This window comes from Nycticebus coucang, chromosome 22, assembly GCF_027406575.1.
Source record: "Nycticebus coucang isolate mNycCou1 chromosome 22, mNycCou1.pri, whole genome shotgun sequence".
In the NCBI taxonomy this organism is placed as follows: Eukaryota; Metazoa; Chordata; class Mammalia; order Primates; family Lorisidae; genus Nycticebus; species Nycticebus coucang.
Window position 1 is genome coordinate 5,613,918 of NC_069801.1, and position 22,008 is coordinate 5,635,925.

Sequence of the window (22,008 nt, forward strand, 5' to 3'; positions counted from 1 at the left end):
TCCCGCCACTGTCACCAACACACCCAAGAGAAAGGCTGAAGGGAGAAAGCCCAGGCAAAGGACAACCCCAGAGAAGGTCAGCAAGGTTGTCTGCTAAACCCACTCCCCCCAAAGCCAGAGCCCACACCTAAGAGAGCCGGCAAAGGAGGGAGAGAAGGTGCCAGGGGAAAAGGGAAAGGCTGTCGCTGGTGAGGAGGGAGGACCCTGCAGGAAACAGAGATGCCAGGGCAGAGCAGACACAGAAAGCTGAAGGTGCCCGAGATGCCAAGGAACATGTGTGCATGTCCGGTAGTGGGGTGCAGCTGTGCAGCACAGGGTGCTGCTTTTTATCAAGTTTTTTCTTTTTCTTTTCTGCAGTTTTGGCCGGGGCCAGGCTTGAACCCGCCACCCCCGCTATATGGGGCCAACGCCCTACTCCTTGACCCACAGGCGCCACCCATCTTTATCAAGTTTTATAAAAATGCAGAATTGTATTTTACTTTTTTTCAAAGCTATTTTATCAGCACAAGAACACTTCATTCTTGTTTTCTTGGGGAGGGGCATGTGTCATTAATATCTCCAAAGCGACACTGACTGAGGAAGACACCATCAGAGGCTCTCAGGATGGGGGATTTGCTGACGTTGCCACCTTGGCACAAAGGCCTGGCGGCATGGAAAAACTAATTTGTTTTGATGTCCTATTCCTATTCCCTCTCTCTCAACCCCAGACACCTCTTAGAACATGACCCCCAATAATCAGTATGTTAAGTAACTTGGGCTTTCCAATGACACCATTGAGATAGCATCCCTCAAAAGAGCTGGGGATCTGTTTATAGATTGTGGATCTTCAGATAAATTCCGCCATTTCCATTTCCTTTCCTGAAGGTCAGGGTCGGCCTGTGGAAAGCTGTTAAACAATGTGCTAAGTGTGAAATGCTGGGAGCATCAGAGGGAGACTTCACTGGGCTTTATTGTGGCTTTTTTGCTGTTGGGAGACCATTGAAGAAGGGAGTTGGAAGTTGTTTACAATTGTCTGCCCATGTCCTGCCTGAAATACCATGATTGTTTATGAAAAATGTCTTTAATAAAGCTAGATACAGTTTGCCTGGGGAGCAGGGGAGCATATTGGTGTTTTTTCCAAGCTATGACTCCTGTTACAGAGATAAGATAAAGCCAGCTCTCTGGTGGCTCCTTCTCATCCAGTATCTATTAAAATTCCTGTGGCTTCCCCTCACCTCTCGCTGGTGGTGCGTGGTCCACAGGCAGCCTGCTATGAGTCTCCACGACAGGTGACTCACAAAGGATCATCTCTGAGCTCCAGGCCCATGACCTGAATGGCCTAGAAGCTTCAAAGGCCCCTAGAACTCATGTCCCAAACCTGTGACTCTAATCCACCACCCACCTGCAGGGTACCTGCCCTCATTCAGCTCTTCCACCTGGAGTACTCCCTCCTCCTTCCTGCAGCCCCCACCTTCCACCTGCCACCAACCTCCTAAATGCCTGGACAATCCATCACCCTTCACCGCCACTCCCTCCTCCACTACCTGGGCCACCCCGTTACCTTTGACCTGGTGACCACCTGGTCCCCTCAGCCCCTCCAGTCTTTCCTCCCTATGAGCTTTATGATCTTTGCAAAATATAAATAGGATTTATGCCCCCCCAGCCCCCTACATAAAGGCCTCAAGGCTTGTCCTCGCAGAAATGACAACTGCCCAGGAGGCCCCACCAGGCCCATGGGCCTCCTCCCCGCAGGGCTCTGCTCTGTGCATGCTGACCCCGCTATCTGGAACATGCTTCTCTCTCCAGTCAGCCTTTAGTGTACCTCTCCAGTAACCCTCAACCCTCCCAGTGGGGTCAAATCCCCCAATATAAACTTCTGCAGCACCTCCTGGAGCTGTAATGTCGCTATAGGCTGTGCGATTCATTGATTAGTTGATCTAGCATATGTGACTCAGCTGCCTCACTTCTACCCCAGGACCTTGGCACGTACCCATGTCAGCATGGCTGGCCCCCTTACCTCCTCCATGTCCTTCTTCACATGTCACCTTCCAGTTGATGCCTCATCAATGACCCCATTTAAAACCTCAACAGCCCCTCCCACCAAGCCCACAGTCCCGAGCCCCCTTCTCTAGGGAGTTACTGTCTTCTGGCCTGATGTTTATCTCTTTTCTGTCCTGTTTCCTGTGACCCCTCTCTCTAACGCCACTCCCAGGGGCAGGAACTTTGGTTTGTTCACGCTTTGTCCTCAGAGCCTAGACTAGTGCCTGGCGCAGAATTTGCCCCACACCCCCGACACATTTAACCTAGTGAGCGCGGATGACACGTCTAGGGCGGCTGGCACGCCCCTTTCTGCCGTGGGCACAGGGCTCAGGCCGCTCCCTGCAGTGTTTTTTTATACATAAAGACAGGAACAGGGTTTCTCTGCCTTGAAACACAGAACTTGGGCGGAGAAGCTGCGTTAACGTGCGGGGTTAACACGCGCCTTCAGGTCCGCACCTGCTCTGGGGGAGGCGCCGCTTTAAGGCCGCGCTGCGGCCGCGGGCGGGGGGGGGGCTGCGGGCGTGACGTCACGGCCCCGCCCGCGGGGTGAAGCTGCAGCCGCAGCGCGGGCCGGGGGCGGCCGGGCGGGGACCGAGCTGCGCCCGGCGGCAGGAGCCCAGCCTCGGGGAGGGATGACGCCCGTCTGGACCCTCAGGTACCGCCATCTCCTCCTGCGCCCTGCGCCCTGCGCCCGGCTTTGCGCCGGGAGCCCGCGGCTTAGGCCCCAGGGTACCCAGATGCCAGGATGGGGTCTGAGGTTGGCCCCGAGACCTTTGTTCTTCTTGGAAGTCTATTTAATTGAACTATACGTGGAGCCCCTCTCTCGCCTCCTGCGTGCAGCATCCCCAGGTGCAGACAGGATAGCATTTCGGTGACAGATTTTTCCATCCTTGCCAGCAAGGAGATGAGAAACACTGGAATTTTCCCCTGGCGGGTGGTGTGCTTGCTGGAGCCGCAGGCCTGTTCCCGGGCACCTGGGCAGGTGTCATCAGCTTCCGGTTCACCTTCTGCCTCAGGCTGAACCCTCCTGGAGGCCATTGGATGAGCTCCCTCAGCATCCCAGGGTGCTTAGGAAGAGACCAAGGATTTCTGCTTTCTTGAGCCAAGGGTAACACAGCAGGGTGAAAAGAAGAGGCTGAGAAGCAATTCGGTTCATTCTCTCCTCCACTATAAATAACTTCTCAGGTTGCTCCTGGAGTTACCATAATATTTAGGCTTTTTGGCTTGGATAGGGCAGTCGAGGCAGGTGCTGAGGGAACGCAAGTTCAATGTGCGCCTGGCCAGGGCTTTGGGGAAAAGTTGGCCCCCAGCTAGGGGTGGAATTGTGGAATTGGAGAAGTGAGAAGCGGGCTATGGTTCAGTCCCTAGCTTGTTAGATGCATCCCCAAGTCCACAGGGCTCTTTAGTGGCCGTGGAGGACTTCCTTGGAGTACGCACTTTGAGAATGGGTGGAAGGAAGACTGGCCCTGAGTGACCTCATAGTGGAAAGTCTGTTGTCATACACAGAAGAGGAGGAAGAAATGAGGGAATGATTTGGGCTCATAGTAGGACAATCTTAAGCATTCGCATTACATGGGCATTGTTTATTTTTATTAATCATTTCGCAGCGTAAACTTCCCATACTACAGTTTGAGAGGTTCATTGCTTTAAGCATCCTCTGTATTCTGAACACACAGAAGGCCCTCTGTGTAACCTTTGGGGGCCCAGGGACGTGTGCGTGTGTGTGTGTGTGTGTGCATTTTATTTTGACTGAGTGAATGGTCCTGGAAAGTGATAAAGGTCTGGTGAATCTTGGTATTCGTGTATTAAAACTCTATAGGTCATCATTTTAAATTTTACTTTCACTCATTTTTTATAACATACGCAAATGAATTTTAATATAATTGTTTAGAATAAACTTTCATGAATGGCTTTTTTTTTTTTTTTTTGAGACAGAGCCTCAAGCTGTTGCCCTGGGTAGAGAGTGCTGTGGCATCACAGCTCACAGCAACCTCCAACTCCTGGGCTCAAGCGAGTCTCATGCCTCCACCTCCCAAGTAGCTGGGACTACAGGCGCCCGCCACAACGCCCAGCTATTTTTTGGTTATAGCCATCATTGTTGTTTGGCGGACCCGGGCTGGATTTGAACCCGCCAGCTCAGGTGTATGTGGCTGGCGTCTTAGCCGCTTGCGCCACAAGCGCCGAGCCTCAAGAATGGCTTTTAATAAAGGTATTTTTTAACACAAATGTATTTTTTAACACTGATCCCCAAATTTATGAATGAACCCTTAGTGAAGACTGTCTTCAAGCTGGAGTTTCTTACTGGTCCGGATGCTAGAGCAGGGGTGTGACAGGTTCTCCCTGCTGGTGGTGGTGATGTAAAGTGGAGGTGGCCAGAGTTGTACGGGTGCAGGTAGAGACGTGGCCTATATACTTGGTCCCTTAGAAATAGGTCAAACTGCCCCCTTCAAAAATATACTCTGCCATATGCCCTGTAAGCTGACCCCCCTCTTTGACCCCCCAAATTCTGCACCAGGCACTAGTCTAGGCTCTGAGGACAAAGCGTGAACCCACAGTTCTTCATTTCAAGATTAAAAGGGAAGTTTCTAAGGGAAGTGCACTTCTGTTCACTTCATGGGGTAAAATGCTGAGGGAAAGAGGGAGAGCCTTCAGTGGGGAGGAGCCGGGTGGAGAGAACCAGAAAGGGAGTTGGCCACTGAGGGCTGATGGGGGCGTGGCCTACAGGTGGCCCCAGATCGAACTCCCCAACTCACCTGCGGGGACATCTCAGGGGACTCTGCAGGAGCTGGTCAGCTGATGTTCTAGTTCTGTGCCTCTAGTGAAAGAAGCTCCAGGGAATGCCAGCAGCTGCAGGGGCTCTGGAAGGAAGAGAGGCCACTGACAGCCTGTGCTCTGCTGAGCGCAGAGCTAGACCCATGCGGAACAGGAACAGGCTTAATATTCTAAAAAATCTCAATCTTGATGTAATCTTCACTGTATCTCATTATGTCTCAAATGAAGTATTGCTTTTCTACATAGCTCTTAGGTCCACCTGTTCTCGTCTTACAGGAGAGAATGGCATTTTCTAAGGCCACAAGCCACTTATAGACATGACAGTGGACTGAGTCTCACTCTCTGTCATCTCAGAATACAACGCGTCTTTTAGCAGGATGGCCCGTCCTCATCAGCTAATGCCTTCATGGTGGCTTCATCTGTCACCACGTCCCCGTTGTGGTCAGTGGTCACTCATTCCTCCACACGATGAGTCCCACTGCCCAGAACACCTTCCCTCCCTTTTACACCTGACACCAGGGCAAGAACTAAGTTAATCTTTTTCCCTTATGACCTCCAGGTCTTGGTGTTCGATACTCAGCTGGATGGGAGGATCGATGGGTGGAGGAGACAGTGGATGGATGTATGGAAGGGTGGATGGGTGAGTGGATGGATCAGAGGATGGGTAGCTGAGGGGAAGGAAAGTTAGGGGGGTGGGCATGTCACTGGCTGGTGGGATGGATGGATGAATAGGAGAATGAATGGGAGGGAGGATGGAGGGAGGGAGGATGGGTCATTAGGTTAACACAGCATTCTGAATCCTAGCAGGGTATCTCTAAATCCCTTCATTTTCACCTTTGGTGTCTTCTGGCGAGAAGAAAGACAGTCCCTGAGTGGGCGGGGTGGTGGAGGAGTTTTGGATACAAATTTGGAGTGAGGAATTGCAGAATGATTTATAAAGAGGATACCAACTAGCAAAAGTGTGATGGAAAGTGGTGTGGTTTAAGTTAGTATCAGAAATAAGGGACTTATAGCTGAAGCTTAAACTAATTTTGAAAGAAGGTTTATAATATTTATTTTGGCAAATGACAAGCATCATTGCCAGGAAAACAGTCCATGTTAGGAAGTTGTCCCGGTTTGGGGGCCTCCCTGTCAGGAAGGGCTTAAAGGAAATGTAATCACTCACTCTCGTGGGAGGCAGGTGTGTGGGCTCTCCCCTGGGTTGTGTTTGGATCTGTCTCTGTCCCTCTGACATTCAGAACCTTTGTCTTCCTGTGCGCGATGGAGTGGACATTGACTACAACACAGAAGTCAACATATTAGAATCGATTCCTTTAATAGAATCTAGATTAATTTCAAAGCAGTGAAAAACAGTTGGATGTCCAGGAGCAGTTGTGCCTAAATGGCACAGCTTGCAAACCCCAGCAGGACAAAGAAAGAGCAGGAGCAGAGCGGAGGGAGGTCTGTGCAGGCCTCAAACTCGCTCCTTCCCTACCTTGGTCACGGGCATTGTGGAAATTGCTCAAAAATCAGAGTGGAGGGGGATCTATTTCTTACCCTTTCCTGGTCCTTTTTGTCCCTCCCCCCTTTTATTTATAAACTGGATGTTGTCTGTGCCAATACAGGGTTCAGGGAGTTGGGCTCATTTCTTTAAAGAGCATTTTCAAGCACTGTGAAGGTCTCAATTTTCTGGACTTGACTGAAAATTCTTACGTCCAGTTGATGCTGAAAGGAAAGAGCTTGTGTGAGAACCTTTCAGCTGCTCCTGGGAAGAGTTCCCCAGCATCTCTGGAGGAGGAAATCAGGAAAAGTGGGAAAGAGGGTCACTGTGACTGTCCATGCTGTGAAGAAGGGGCTGTCCCCTCACTGTGCTCGCAGGTGGTCCCTGTCTCAAATCCTGTCCCCCCACCTCTCTGATCACCTAGGACTTTCAGTGAAAGGTAAAATTAATCATGGAAATGGGCCACAGGTCTCAAAATAGCCCGGCATCCTTCAGGTCCTCAGGGGAACCACTGGGCTGCCTTTACTTCTTTGCATGGGTGACCTGAGAGAGCCTCTGTTTAGGGGACAGTCCCTTTGAGGTCTAGTGTGAGGCCGTATAGGACTGCAGGTCCCCTCTCTGGGCAAGGAGAGCTGATGGCTTTGGTCCCCTTGGGCAGATGTGCTGCACGGATGGGAAAATGAGACCCAGCGACATCACCCATGTGCAGCAGGCTCTACTCGGTGGGGTTGGTGTCTGTCTCTACGTTCCCCAATGTGAACTTGACTCTTCCTGTATGAAAAGGATGAGTGGATGGGGAGAATATCTGGAAAAATTAACTCTCATGATGGAGTGTTCCCAGTAAAAGTAACCGTGGGCCCTGACGGGTTTTCCTCACAGGGACGCCCAGCAGCCCTGCCTAGGATGATCCCCCCGGCAAGCAGCACCCCTCCGGGAGAGGCCGCCTTCCCTAGCACGGCTCTGCAGGACTTCTGGAGGGCTCAGGGCTTGGCCTGCTCGGGGTCCGTGACTCAGCACATCAGCCACCGGGCCAACAACTTCAAACGACACCCCAAGAGAAGGAGGTACATTCGTCCCTCTCCACCTCCACCGCCCAACACCCCATGCCCTATTGAGCTGGTGGACTTTGGGGACCTGCACCCCCAGAGGTCCTTCCGGGAGCTGCTCTTCAACGGCTGCATTCTGTTCGGCATTGAGTTCAGCTACGCCATGGAGACCGCGTATGTGACCCCGGTGCTCCTACAGATGGGCCTGCCCGACCAGCTCTACAGCCTGGTGTGGTTCATCAGCCCTATCCTCGGTGAGCCCCCACTCAGCCCCCATGCTGGACGGCCTCCGGAAACCTCCAGAAGCTTGCAGAAGCCTCAGTGAAGCAGCTTAAGGGTCTTGAGGGGATAGGGAAGAGCAGGAGTTCAGTTCCATTCCTTAGGAGGCCTGAGGCCTCAAGAAAACCCAGGTATGGCCAGTCCTGTCCCACGTGTGAAGTCCCTTTAACCCAGACAGTAGAGCAGGGGCTTAGCCAACCCACCTTCACCAAGCTATCATAGGAGGAGTCAACCAAGAAAGCCTATTGTGATTTGGGTCTGGAAGCTCCCCAAATTTCTTGGATTCCCAAGGAAAGTCATGGCTGCTTAGTGCGTTATGGGGTCCAAAGTTGAAAATGGTAAGGAGCTGGGGAGCGCTCCCAGGACCCTGCTTGTCTTTTGTTCTCTAGCTGAGGGTTTGGTGCTGACTCCGAATGTCAGCACCTCATTCTGCTGGTGTATTGGGGATGTTCACATGCAGGTACTTGGGGGAGGTGAGGAGGCCAAGCATCGGTGTCCCTGTGCTGCAGGACCCAGCAGTGACAGCAGCCCACTCTGTTCCAGGATTCCTGCTGCAGCCTCTGCTGGGCGCTTGGAGTGACCGATGTACCTCAAGGTTTGGAAGGAGACGCCCTTTCATTCTTGTCCTGGCTATAGGTCTGTTGTTTTGGCATGGAAATAAAATGGAGGAAAAAAAAAAAAAAGGCCCTAACTGCTTTTTATTAAAGGAAAAGCTAAAAGAGTGTTGACCAAAGCAGTTACCCGGGGCCCTACTGGTGTGGCGCAGGGAGTGTGCCCTCTCACCTGAAAACATAGCATTTGGATCATGTTTTAAAAATAAGCCAATAAAGTTCATCTCATTCCTATTCCACTTGATGAAATAAAAACCCTGATCCAGGAGTCTGCAGGCGACTTTTCCAGTGGGCTGGGCTTGAAGTTTAATTTTTTTTAATTCTTGGGTCCTAGAGAGTTTAGACTTGAACTGCTGGGGACAGAGCTGGGCTGTGTCTTCGCTGGGTGATTTTGTCTCTCTGTCTCCAGGGGCACTGCTAGGCCTCTCGCTCTTGCTGAATGGCAGGGACATCGGGGTAGCGCTGGCCGACACGGCGGGCAACCATAAGTGGGGCCTCCTGCTGACCGTGTGCGGGGTGGTGCTGATGGACTTCAGCGCCGACTCGGCGGATAACCCCAGCCACGCCTACATGATGGACGTCTGCAGCCCTGTGGACCAGGACAGAGGCCTGAACATCCATGCCCTCCTGGCAGGTGAGTCTCCTGCAGCTGGCCCGACACCACAGCTGTGTGTTTAGAGTGTGCCCTTGAGGCCGTCTCTGATTTAAAAAATGAGCTGATGAAATTCAAATATATGGGTGAACATTGAAGTGACTGAAAATGCGTATCTCAAACAGTATACATCAACAATGGTCTATATCGCTGGTACGTAATCAACAGCAGTGTGCATATGTATGTGTGTGTGTCATGTGAATACAGGTGTATTTATATAGAGTTGATGCTCATTATTCACGGTACTTAATGTGCCTTACAGTCATTGTCAACACTGAATTAAGGAACACTGAATATTTGCTCTTAAGAGAAATATAGGCCACTGGTCATTATCATCAACTGATCAACACACAACCTTGTTTTATGGGTTTTTGTTTAAAGACATCATCATATTTAAGGCTAGATGCAGTGGCTCACGCTTGTGATCCTAGCACCCTGGGAGGCCAAGGAAGGTGGACTGCTTGAGCTCAGGAGTTAAAGATCAGCCTGAGCAAAAGCAAGACCAATCTCTGCTAAAAATAGAAAGAAAGAAAACTAGCTGGGCATTATGGTGGGCACCTGTAATCCCAGCTACTAGGGAGGCTGAGGCAAGAGAATCCCTTGAACCCAAGAGTTTGAGGTTGTTGTGAGCTATGATGTCATTGCACTCTACAGAGGACAAAAAAGTGAGACTCTGTCTTAATAAAAACAAAACAAAACAAAACAAAAAACACAGAAGGGATGTTTAAAAATCAAAGGAAAGACAGTCCAGGAATGGTGGCTCACACCTGTAATCCTAGCAGTCTGGGAGGCTGAGGTGGGAGGATCGCCTGAGGCCAGGAGTTTGAGACCAGCCTGAGAAAGCGTGAGACTGTATCTCTACAGAAAATAGAAAAATTAGCTGGGTTTGGCTAATCTGGGTCTGGGCACACCAGAATCCCAGCTACTTGGGAGGCTGAGGCACAAGGAGCACCTGAGACCACTTCACTCCATCCTGGGCAAGACGCTGTCTCAAAAAAAAAAAAAAAAAAATCAAGGGAAAGGCTTGACAAGACGCATGTATCAGTGTATGAGGAGGTTGGGTCACCTGGTGGTCAGAGGCTCGGGCTCTGGGATCTGATGGCCCAAGTAGGTTGTGGGTTTCCCTCCTGTCAACCCTAGGCTGCTGGGGGGATGGTTGCCTCATGCCTCTGTTTCCACATGTGAGCTGCCATGGGCTGCTACGGGCTGACGGGGGCCAATAGGGCTTCTGAAGGGGCCACCTGGGCCAGAGCTGGGTCTGAAGGGCTGGAAGAAGGACTTGGCTTCTGACTTCTACTCAACTGCATTATTTCTCATTCATGAGAATGGATCACTTTGATCATTTAAAAAATTAGTTAATAGAGGCAGGGCGTGATAGCTCTTGTCTGTAATCCTAGTACTCTGGGAGGTCAAGACAGGAGGATCGCCTGAGCTCAGGAGCTCGAGACCAACCTGACCAAGAGCAAGCCCCCCACCCCATCTTTACTAAAAATAGAAAAACTAGCCGGGTGTTGTGGTGGGTGCCTATGATCCCAGCTACTCAGGAGGCTGAGGCAAGAGGATAGCTCAAACCCAGGAGTTTGAGGGTGCTGTGAGCTGTGATGCCACATTATCCTACCCAGGGTGACAGTGTAAATAAATTAAAATAAAATAAAAAATTAGTTGATAAAGTTCATCTGGAATCTGACCTTGGTTAAGGATCACAAAACAGCAATTATATCCCCCAAAGAGACTGGAAGAAATGAATTAGAATCATGCCCATGAGAAGTTGGAAACAATAAAATATGAAAGGGGGGTGAAAAATGGCCCCCAAGTCCAGAAAGACAGAGGAAGAGCCGGGCAGGGGCTGAGGCTTTCAGGGGAACGTGGATGGAAGTTAAAGGCCAGGCTGGGGTGAATTAAGGGAGACGGGAGGCAGTGCTGTCGTGGCCCCATCACCCCACAGGCACCTGTGGGAGGCTAAGCTGGGTGTGCCTGCAGCCGGGCCTGCCCTTTAAAAGTTATTATTTCAAAGGTAAAACTCTAATGCGGCCAGTTCTTCCCAAACTGAAAGTCGCATGCTGTTTTCATGCAGGTTTCTCGTCCTCAGCAGGTTGTAAAATGAGGGAATTCACCTCTGTGCTGTGTGTGGGCTCAGCACACAGGTTTCCCCAAGGTCGCCGTGCACAGGGAAAAATTAACAAACTCCTATGATATTTTATATTTAAAATAATTTTTACTTTTATATGCTAACATACAGAGAAATGTTTTGTACATATTTTGTAAAGATTCATAATGAATATTTGGAAAATGAAGGTACCTTTAGCATACCAGCTAGTTTAGCTGTATGTTTCCCTGATGTCTGTATGTGTGGTGACATGTGGGGTCCCCTGTATATTTGCACTCACGGTAAAACAAGCTACACAGGGTCCATGATGGGGCAGAGGAGGGCTGGGCATCGGGCCCCTGGACTGGTGGGGGTGGAGCCAGCACAGGCTCCCCCTGCCCCTTCCCTTAGAGCACAGAGCCAGCCTGGAAGAATCAGCACTCCCCGGAGGTCGGTCTGTCCACTGCGGCCGGCTGGGCCTGGTATCGCTCACGCTTTCATGTAGCGATTTCTGAACTGGGAGTGGGGGGAGGGGAGCTGCTGGGCCAGAGCTCTGAGGCCCTGGAATGAGAAGATGGCTGCACAGGGACAGAGGGAACGGTGGACGTGCTGTGTCCTTGTTCTGTGATGGCTCAAGGATCAGAGGGCTGCCCGCCTGGGTAGGTGACCTGGTCACCACACAGGGGCGATGGCGGCGCCTGTGGCTCAAAGGAGTAGGGCGCTGGCTCCATATACGGGAGGCGGCGGGTTCAAACCCGGCCCTGGCCAAAAACTGCAAAAAAACCCCAAAATCCACACGGGACAAGTCTCCTCATGGAGATGGTGTGGAGTGAACACCCATGTGCCCTTGTGTGGTCGTCAGTGTGCTAGAGATGGGGTCCTGACTAGAGGGGTCTCCGGGGAAGTTGTGCCCACTGTAAACACTCACGGCAGTGTCCCCGAAAGGTTGCACAGAAAGGAGAATGAGACGTGGGCAGGTGGCCCGTCTTGCTGTCAGCAGCGGAGCCAAGCCCCAAGGTTAGTGCAGGCAGAGGAGGGGACGACCCCAGGGTGCCCACCCTGGGGGTCCTGCCCCCACTTTTATCAGGGTTTAGGGAGGACAGATCCTATGTCCAGGTCTTTGGACTACACTTTGCTCCTGTGATGTCCTCCTGAGACGTGAACCGCCTTCCTTGAGGACCTTCTCCGCCTGAAACCTTCTCTCCCCAGGGCTTGGAGGAGGGTTTGGCTACGTGGTCGGGGGGATCCACTGGGACAAGACCAGCTTCGGGAGAGCCCTGGGGGGGCAGCTCCGCGTCATTTACATCTTCACCGCGGTCACCCTGAGTGTCACCACCATCCTGACCCTGATCAGCATCCCTGAGAGGCCCTTGCGCCCCCTGCGCCAGCAGAGGACGGCTATGAAGAGCCCCAGCCTGCCGCTGCCACCCTCCCCGCCCGTCCTGTTTGAGGAGGGCACAGGCACCACGGTCCCCTGCCACACGGCCACCATCTTCTCCAGCCCCATCTCCCCACTCAGCCCCCTGACGCCCAAGTACGGCAGCTTCCTCAGCAGGGACAGCTCCTTGACGGGCATCAACGAGTTCGCATCCTCCTTCAGCACCTCCAACATCGACAGTGTCCTCATCGACTGCTTCACAGGAGGCCACGACAACTGCCCGGGCCTCCCCGCCAGCCTCCCCAGGCAGGCCCTGAGCGTCAGCTTCCCCCGGGCCCCCGACGGCTTCCACCGCCAGGACCGTGGGCTTCTAGAGAGGCGGGAGGGTGCCCTGACCGCTGGCTCCGACAGAGACGTTTTGAGGGTGGGCTCCTTGGACACCTCTAAGCCAAGGTCATCAGGCATTCTGAAGAGACCTCAGACCTTGGCAATCCCAGATGCTGCCGGAGGAGGCGGTCCCGAGACCAGCAGGAGGAGGAACGTGACCTTCAGTCAACAGGTAAAAGGGATTACGGGGAGGCTCGAGGGCAGTGTGTGGGCACCCCTGGTCAGCTAGGACGATGAAGTCAGGTCCATCTGGAAGGACATTCCCACCTGTCACCGAGGTGAGCTAAAGGGCTCTGACCCTTTAGAAGACAGCATCTGAGACACCCACATGTTCACTCACCTGACAATGGAACAAATTCTGGACCTGGACGGTCCACCTCCCAGGCAGGCGAGTTCAGGGCACCTGTGGGGTGGGATCTGTCATCCTGGCCAGGAATTGATGTGACAGTTCTTTGGAACACTGTTACCTTTGCCCAGAGGTCATTCAGGCCAGGCCTGTCCCCCAGTGACAGGTGGTTATAGGTGTCACCTGAGCTCCACTGTTTGTAGTATTTTGCCCTCAACGTCCAGGCTACAGCCCATGCTGGCCACTGTACAAATCTGGGGCCCACAAATCTGAGTCTTCACAGAAGACAAAAGCAAAATGAGAAACTTTCAGATGTTTCTGGGACCCCCTCACCCCTCAGCAGCTGCTTCTCCTGTGTCTGAGGTCTCTTGGGGGCAGTGACAGCTTCTACCACAACTGACCTTCTAGAGCTGGCAGGACCCTGGAGTTGTGTCTCCCACCCACTTGTGAGGCAGCTGTGTGGGGCTTTGCCAGCGTTCAGAATCCATGATCTTGACGAGGCTGCTTTATTTTATTTTTTTGAGACAGAGTCTTACTGTCACCTGGGTAGGGTGTCGTGGCGTCACGGCTCACAGCAACCTCAAACTCTTGGGCTCAAGTGATCCTCCTGCCTCAGCCTCCCGAGTAGCTGGGACTACAGGCACCTGCTGCAGTGCCTGGCTAGTTTTTCTTTCTTTTTTTTTTTAGAGACAGAGTCTCACTGTGTTGCCCTAGGTAGAGTGCTGTGTCATCACAGCTCACAACAACCTCCAGCTCTTTGGCTTAGGTAATTCTCTTGTAGCCGGGACTATAGGCATCTGCCACAACGCCTGGCTATTTTTTTGTTGCAGTTTGTCTGGGGCCAGGCTCGAACCCGTCACCCTTGGTATATGGGGCCAGAGCCCTACTCACTGAGCACAGTTGCCGCCCTAGTTTTTCTATTTTTAGTAGAAACAGGGTCTTGCTCTTACTCGGGTTGGTCTCGAACTCCTGAGCTCAGGCCGTACACCTACCTTGGCCTCCCAGTGTGCCAGGATTCCAAGCACCATCTTTAAATGAAAGAAAGGTCATTCTTTTGTTTAAAGTGGCCTGGCAGCTGGTTACCACTCCAGGCACTGCGGGAGTAGCCATCAATTCAATAAGAACCTGGGGTCCTTGGGCCAGGTCCTCTAAGACCAAGACTAACTTGCCCAGGTCCCCTAAGGAATGCCCCTCCACCCAGCCCTGCCTGACCCCACCCGGGTCTGCATGGGACCAGGACAGGTGGGTCCTCAGGCTCCTTCCCTGGGGAGCCCTGATGTCCCTTCTCTGTGCCCGGGAAGACTCCCCAGTCTACCCTGTCTTGCGGTGGCTGCTTGATTCCTCCCTAAGCACGACAGAACTTGGTGTGCATTTCTCTGGTGCATTATGGCCGGGCAGCCCTCATGCCACTGCATGACCACCAAAGCTCTTCCTGAGGAGGGACACTGCCAAGGTGTATACAGGCAGCTCCTGAGTTGCAGACATTCGACTTGCACTTACAAATAGGGGCTATTATAGGTAACAGGTAAATGTTCCTGTTCCATCTTACATACAAATTCAACTTAAGAACATATCTACAGCACCTATAGCTCAGTGGTTAGGACACCAGCCACATGCACTGGGGGCTGGTGGGTTCGAACCTGGCCCAGGCCTGCTAAAACAAGCAAAAATAGCCGGGCATTGTGGCGGGCACCTGTAGTCCCAGCTATGAGGGAGGCTGAGGGAAGAGAATTGCTTGAGCCCAAGTGTTGGAGGTTGCTGTGAGCTATGCTGCCACGGCACTCTACTGGCCATGACAAAGTGAGACTCTGTCTCAAAAAAAAAAAAAAGAACATATCTACAGAACCTAACTTGTCCATAATCCAGGGACTGCCTGAATTAGTCCTTGCCGGGAAGTATATTAAGGCTTCCTGAGCCCGTTCTCACCCTCATTTCAAAGAATCATCGACAAAGGTCATCCCATCCTGTTTTAAAAAATTTAAACTGGCTTCTTCAAACAGGTTTGTGGATATGGGTGAAAATCTCATTTTTATCCTTTTTTTTTTTTTCCTATTTCCATTCTCTGGATAGTGTAGTTTATGCCTCAGTTCTTTGAGGAAAGCAAAAATCATTGCTAAATATAAACCCACCCAGGCTCGAGTGGACTCGGAGGTGTAATTTTAGCAGCCTTCCTCTGGCAGGCATGGGTGCCATGCTCTGCTGATGCGGGTGCCCTGGGATCCAGTGTGGCCAGCTCTCTGCCTCCTTCCCGCCTGGGGTAACCAGGTGCTGACAAGGCCTGAGGTGCACCCATGGACAGAGCCACCTGCCTTCTCTGGGTCCTCCTGTCCAGGGAGAATTTGGAACAGATGATCCTGGTCACCTTGAAATATGTCTTTCTGGCTTGCTCGTGCGTGTAATCCTAGCACTCTGGGAGGCTGAGGCGGGAGGATCCCCTGAGCTCAGGAGTTCAAGACTAGCCTAAGGAAGAAAGAGACCCCCGTCTCTAAAAAAAAATAGCCAGGCGTTGTAGGGGTGCCTGTAGCCCCAGCTGCCCGGGAGCCTGAGGCAGGAGGATGGCTTGAATCCAAGAGTTTGAGGTCGCTGTGAGCTGTGATGATGCAACAGCACTCTATTCTGGGTGACAGAATAAGACCCTGTCTCAAAAAAAGCGGACAGTGTCTTTTGTAGCCTTCTGTTAGGAAAAGAGGGGTTCATGCAATGTATGGAATTGAACGGACCCATGTTTCTATCATTTCAAATTGATTTCCTCTTTCTCAAGGATTGCCTCCCCCCTGTGGCACAGATCTTGCGTCCTGTGGCCACACCCTAAATGAAATTCTATTCGTAGCTGCTCCCGGGTCTCAGGGATGATCCGATGTCGTTAGAGTTAGAGGTTGGCGTCTGTGCTGGTTAACACTGTCGGGAGGACACACCTTCCCGGCCTCCACGTGTGGTGATCCTGGAAGTGTGTTCACGGCAGAACATGTGCCTCCCTGCCACGAGGGGTTGGGGCTCTGACGCTAGGTGTTTGGGGCTTCCTCTCCAGGTGGCAAATATTCTACTCAACGGCGTGAAGTATGAGAGTGAACTGACTGGCTGCAGCGAGCAGGCGGAGCAGCCGCTGTCCATGAGGCGCCTCTGCGCCACCATCTGCCACATGCCTGTCGCACTGCGCAGTCTCTGCGTCAACCACTTCCTGGGTGAGCTCTCTGCAAAGCTGCCTTGGGGGGCCCAGACCTGCCGCCCGGGGCAACGAGAGCTGAGGGTGGGTGCAGGGCTGCCTGGGGGGCTTTCCTCCTGATGGCCTCAGTTAAGCCGGGTGTGTGGCTGAGAGCTCAGCCTGCAAGACCCAAGCCTCTGAGGACAACTACAGTGAAGTGAGGACCCCACTGCCCCCTGCCGCCTTGCTCTACCGTGGAAGTGCTGGGCATTGAAATATTGAAAATTCCCAGCTCCCATTTCCTTCCATTTGGTAGCTCTTCATTGCTAAGTTGTTGAACATCTGGGTATGATTAAGAATCTGAGCCAGGCCCACGTGGTGGTTCACACCTTTAATCCCAGCACTCTGGGAGGCTGCCGTGGGTGGATTGCTTGAGCTCAAGGGTTCGAGACACCAGCGTGAGTAAGAGTGAGACCCCCGTCTCTAAAACTAGCCAGGCTCTGTGGCGGGCATCTGGTGTCCCAGCTGTTTGGGAGGCTGAGGCAAGAGGATCACTTGAGCCTAAGAGTTTGAGGTTACTGTGAGCTATGGATGATGCCATGGCACTCTACCAAGGTGACAAAGTGAGACTGTCTCAAAAAAAAAAAAGTCCGAGACAATCCAGGACTCTGTCACATTTGGGACATGAATCAACATAACCTCGGAAGAGGCAGTTTGACAATAGGCGAGATTCTTTTTTTTAGCTTTTTTTTTTGTAGAGACAGAGTCTCACTTTATGGCCCTTGGTAGAGTGCTGTGGCATCACACAGCTCACAGCAACCTCTAGCTCCTGGGCTTAAGTGATTCTCTTGCCTCAGCCTCCTGAGCAGCTGGGACTATAGGTGCCCACCACAGCACCCAGCTATTTTTTTGTTGCAGTTTGGCAGGGGCTGGGTTTGAACCCGCCACCCTCGGCATATGGGGCTGGCGCACTACTCACTGAGCCACAGGCGCCGCCCAATAGGCGAGATTCTTGACAGTGTTTAAACCTTTATCCCAGCGACCTTACTGGTGGTTCCATGCCAGTCTGTGGCAGAGACGGTATCAAGAATATATGTGCAGGGTCCTTGTCATAGCCGGGCTTATAGTAGCCACACACCGGGATAGGGGTCCGTGTGTGGCAGTGGGGGAAGGTGAAATACATGATGGTACATCTACACTGTGAAATATTTTGCTGCCATTACCCTGAGCCTGCTTAGTAATATGTGATGGCACAGGAAGCTGTGTGATGATTTAATACAAGAGAGCCAATAAATGCCACTGCCTCTACCAAAGAAGGAATTGGTGGGAGGTCAGAGGACGGAGCTCAGAAGTCTTATTGGTAACAAAACGAGCTGGATCCGTAGCGCCCTCTGCACTTGCTGAGATTTTCCCCCAATGAAATCAACCCCCGCCCCCGTCAGCTGGAGCCCCGGGGTCATCATCTTGCCTCATGTTTGTTGAAATCTATATTTATTGAAAACAAAAGACGAGGAGGAAACCCACACCATTGGACCAGAGGTTGTCTCTGTGTGGGGGAAGCTTTAGGTAATCTCTGATTTGTGAATCTATAAAGATTGCGTGTTACTTTTATAAACGGTAGAGTTGGTGGGTTACGAATGGGCAGCCTGTGGTCATGGCCTCTCTCTGCTGCCCTCAGGATGGCTCTCGTTCGAGGGCATGCTGCTCTTCTATACGGACTTCATGGGCGAGGTGGTGTTTCAGGGGGACCCCCGGGCCCCACACACATCGGAGGAGTATCAGAAGTACAACCGCGGCGTTACCATGGGCTGCTGGGGCATGTGCATCTACGCCTTCAGTGCTGCCTTCTACTCAGGTACCAGCGCCCGGCGTGCGCCCGGCCTCTGCTGGGGGTGACGGCCTGGGGTCAGTCAGCGGAGGGTGCAGAGCGCAGGAAGGCCGTGTCTTTATGGTCACAGACACAAAACCCTAAGGGGAGAGGACCACTGCTGTCTTTTCTCAGGGCTTTGGCCGTGTCAGCTGCATTGGGCCTGGGCCTGGAGGACCCGGGTGTCCCCTGATAGTGGGGATCTGTGGGCATCAGGACTGCAAGGAGCTGGCAGCCCCTCAGGGGGGCAGGTTTGTGTCTAGACCCAGGGACAGACCCTAAGGACACCCCCAGGTGTGTGTGCTATCCACCAGCCCCTGCATCCTTCCCTCGTGGCTTCAGAGAGCAGCTGGAGAGGCTTGGAGTGAGCACAGAGGGGCAGGTGGCACAGCTTGTGGAGGATGTGGGTAGGCAGGGCCCAGAATCTCCAAGGGAGCTGTGAGTTTGCAATCCCAGGGATACCAAGCCCATGTGCACACAATTTTGATGCAGAAGGCCTAACAGTAGCCATTTCCAGCTCTGCAGGCCAAACCGTCTCTGCTATGGCCACTCATGGGCGCCCTGTGACTCTCATGGGAGTGGCCAGGTAGCCACAGGCCAGTAAAGCTGTATGTCCACTGAAATTTGAATCTCACAGAAATTTCACATGCCACAAAAATATTTGACTTTTTTTGACATATATATATATATTTTTTTGTTGTTGTTGTTGTTGTTGATATATTTTTTAACCATTTAAAACTATCAAACCACCCTTAGCCCCAAGGCCACAAAAAAGAAGGCCTTGGACAGACGTAGCCTGGCCCTGCAGGCTGCCTGACCTTACGTCCCTCTCTTGGCGAGTCCCAGCTGCTCAGCACGGGGTTGCTGGGAGGTCAGGAGTTTGTTATTGCTCACTGCGAACCCTGGTCAGCACCAGGGGTTCGGTCCCCTGTAGCAGGTGGCTGCCGGACATGGGGAAATAGCCCATTTCATCTGGTTCTGGGAGGCACAGTGGTTCCCTCCAGATTGTCGTGTCTTCTGGGCAGCTCACAGCAGTCGTAAAGACAATAGCTGGCCAGGGGGTGGGCTAATAGTGCCCCACTGCAGGACAGAGGCAGGACAGTAATCCACACGAGGACACAGGGCCTCTTTGGTCTTTCAGTCCAGAGGCAGAGGCCAATGTGAACAAGGAAACCCCAGGTCCTGCCTTTCCTCTGGACAGCCCTGCCCTGAAGGCCCACTAGAGTAGCTGGAGGGTCTCCCAGCTCCCCGGGGTCCCCTAGGAAATGCTTTCTGGCCTGGGGCAGGTGGCTTGCCAAGCTGGTTCCTGCCACTGCCAGCTTTAGGGTGAGCCTGGGAGGGGACCGTGGGGCTGGGAGGTGGCCGCTGACCCTCCCTCTGGCCTGCAGCCATCCTGGAGAAGCTGGAGGCGCTCCTCAGCGTCCGCACCCTCTACTTCATTGCCTACCTCGCCTTCGGCCTGGGGACGGGGCTGGCCACGCTGTCCAGGAACCTGTATGTGGTCCTGTCTCTCTGTGTGACCTACGGGATCCTGTTCTCCACGCTCTGCACCCTGCCCTACTCCCTCCTCTGTGACTACTACCAGAGCAGGAAGGTGGGTGCTGTCTGCTGCTCAGCTTTGGGGCGGCTTCTTGGAGAAACCGCACCTGAGACTCGTCCCCCAGACGGCTGCACAGTCTTGGGGGCCACCCCTTCCTGCCCCATGAGCCCGGGGCCTCAGTTAACGTGGGTCCCAGCAGTTCAGAGGGAGGCCAGGGAGGCCCCAAAACTCAGCAGCCGAGATCAATAACATTTTACTGTAGTATTTCCAGAAATCAGAGCTAATGCCTCAAATCCACAGTAAATGAAAAAAAGTTAAATTTTAAATAAAGGCCGGATCAGTAACAGTGCCCTGGCCAAGCCATACTGGAGTCTTGAGGCAAAAACAAAGTGAGGAATACTGGTGCTGTCTTTCACAAAATGATGTTCTGTTGAGCATGGATTTTCCTTTAGCAGCCGGGCTGGAATATGGTGACTGCACCTCCCCATCTAATTCACCCATGTGATGTGCACGGTTAGTGCAATTGCTGAGTTGTGTGACCATCTCCTCAATCCATTTGAGAATGCTTCTGTCAGCCCAGAAAGAAGCCCCTCAGCCTCCCACCCTCCCATCTCCCTGCTTTTTGTGCCCTGTGCTGGACGTGTCACAGCATGCAGCCTTCCCGGTGTGGCTTCTGTGACCCTGTGTGTTTTCAGGCTCTGTCCACGCTGTGTTAGGTGTCGGGGCTTCATTCCTTCTTGTGGTCGCATTTTATTCCTGCCATGAATTTTCTGCAGGCTTTGAAACTGGAAGCTGCTGTGTTGAAATGTTATTAGGGGCAGTTTCTCTTGCCCCCCCCCCCAGTCTTGTGCCTCAGTGGCCTTGATTTGTTTTAAGGCGTTGGAGTCTCAGCAGGGTCAGCCCCAGACACAGCTCTTCCTGCAAGGATGGGATCAGCTGGTGCAGCCCCTTCTGGGGGTGGAGGCCAGGACGGCTCCTGCTCAGCTCCGGCTCAGTCACACTAGGTGGGCAGTGTCCCCTTGTCAGCTCCCTGGAGCCTACTGCCCCCTTCACAGGGATAAATAGATGTGCCAATTTGTGGCAAAAGACCGCCCTTGCCCACAGGAGGGACACAGAGGGCCAAAGGCCACTCTGATCAGATCCCCTCAGAGCTGATGAGAATTAGTGGCCTGCAGAGTCTCTTGGATGCTTCAGTGTCCGCAGCCTCCACTGGGTGGTGGGTCCAGGGGTCTGGACCCAGAGGCCAGCACCCCATAGACCACGTTCTCACCACTATCCCCCAGCAGGTGAGGTAGGTGGGACCTCCGGAAAAACAAGCCAAGGTCCAGGAGCTGTCCCCGTGATGGGGTATTTCAGGTCAAGTGACCAGCCTCCCGCTAGCACAGGTAGAGAAGAGGCTGCGCCAGGGCACGGGACAGCAGGGTGAGAAGTGTCCTGGAGAGCCGGCCCTGTTAGTCACAGGTGCTTTTCACTGCCGTCATCTCTCCAAGCCCAAATATTATTAAATGCTTGGCTGAATTCCCTGTGCACATCGGTGCTGGGAAATGGGATGCCATAGTGCCTGGGCCACCGGTGCCTGCAGGGAACTTGGGGCTCGGTCGCCTTGTCACCTGGGTCCTGCGCGGCCAGTCGTGGCGGGTCTCACTGACGCGCGTCCTTTCTGGGTCAGTTTGCAGGGTCCAGCGCAGACGGCACCCGGCGGGGCATGGGCGTGGACATCTCTCTGCTGAGCTGCCAGTACTTCCTGGCCCAGATCCTCGTCTCCCTGGTCCTGGGGCCGCTGACCTCGGCCGTGGGCAGCGCCAGCGGTGTGATGTACTTCTCCAGCCTTGTGTCCTTCCTCGGCTGCTTGTACTCCTCCCTGTGCGTCATTTATGAAATCCCTCCCAGCGACACGGCGGACGAGGAGCACCGGCCCCTCCTGCTGAATGTCTGATGTGCCTAAGCCTAGACTTTGGACTCGTGCCCTTCCTGGGGGGTCTGGAGCGAGGCTGAGCAATGACAGATCAAGGGGCATTGGGAGACTGGGGGGGGGGACAGGCCTCCTGCTGGAATGTAAATATGTGATAAAATAATAAACAGCAGCAGCAAAGCCTACGGTTTCTAGATGTGGCCGTCCTGAGGGGCAAGAGGTCACCTGGGGATCGGGCAGAGGGGAGGTTTGTAAGAACCATTTATTGAAAGCAGAGGTGTAACCCAGGATTCTCAACCAGCAGCTGCTTTAACATCCCTCCTCCCAGGAAGACGTTCAGCAATGTCTGGAGATACGTTTGCCTGTCACAATTCAGGTGGGTGCTACAGTCCAGTGGGGCACAGCTTCCTATCAACAAAGAACTATCAAGTCCCAGATGTCGGCAGTGCTGAGACAGAGAGAGCTGGCCTAACCCAACCGCACTCTGTACG

The 22,008-nt window shown here is 53.0% G+C and overlaps 1 protein-coding gene across 3 annotated transcripts; it reads left to right on the forward strand.

Annotated features, from left to right (window-relative positions):
• The first annotated feature begins 2,535 nt into the window (after positions 1–2,535).
• On the forward strand, positions 2,536–21,700 carry SLC45A1 (solute carrier family 45 member 1). Of its 3 annotated transcripts, none has more exons than XM_053577240.1 (10): positions 2,536–2,674; positions 7,151–7,571; positions 8,140–8,232; positions 8,617–8,841; positions 12,155–12,882; positions 16,085–16,238; positions 17,877–18,053; positions 19,454–19,659; positions 20,058–20,118; positions 21,275–21,700. In XM_053577240.1, exons 2-10 carry the CDS (start codon positions 7,175–7,177, stop codon positions 21,481–21,483), a joined length of 2,250 nt encoding a protein of 749 aa, XP_053433215.1. In that variant the 5' UTR covers positions 2,536–2,674; positions 7,151–7,174; the 3' UTR covers positions 21,484–21,700. The 3 variants fall into 3 exon arrangements, with proteins under 3 accessions (XP_053433215.1, XP_053433217.1, XP_053433216.1); XM_053577242.1 differs by having other exon boundaries at positions 20,061–20,118; XM_053577241.1 differs by lacking the exon at positions 20,058–20,118.
• Positions 21,701–22,008: the final 308 nt, after the last annotated feature.

What these genes read in the sequence shown, in the direction of transcription:
- SLC45A1 (XM_053577240.1), top strand. Translation starts at nt 7,175, where the DNA reads ATGATCCCCCCGGCAAGCAGCACCCCTCCGGGAGAGGCCGCCTTCCCT. An exon ending in CATCCATGCCCTCCTGGCAG is followed by an intron (nt 8,842 to 12,154) that starts GTGAGTCTCCTG and finishes TTCTCTCCCCAG; the next exon opens with GGCTTGGAGGAGGGTTTGGC. An exon ending in TCACCCATGTGATGTGCACG is followed by an intron (nt 20,119 to 21,274) that starts GTTAGTGCAATT and finishes TTTCTGGGTCAG; the next exon opens with TTTGCAGGGTCCAGCGCAGA.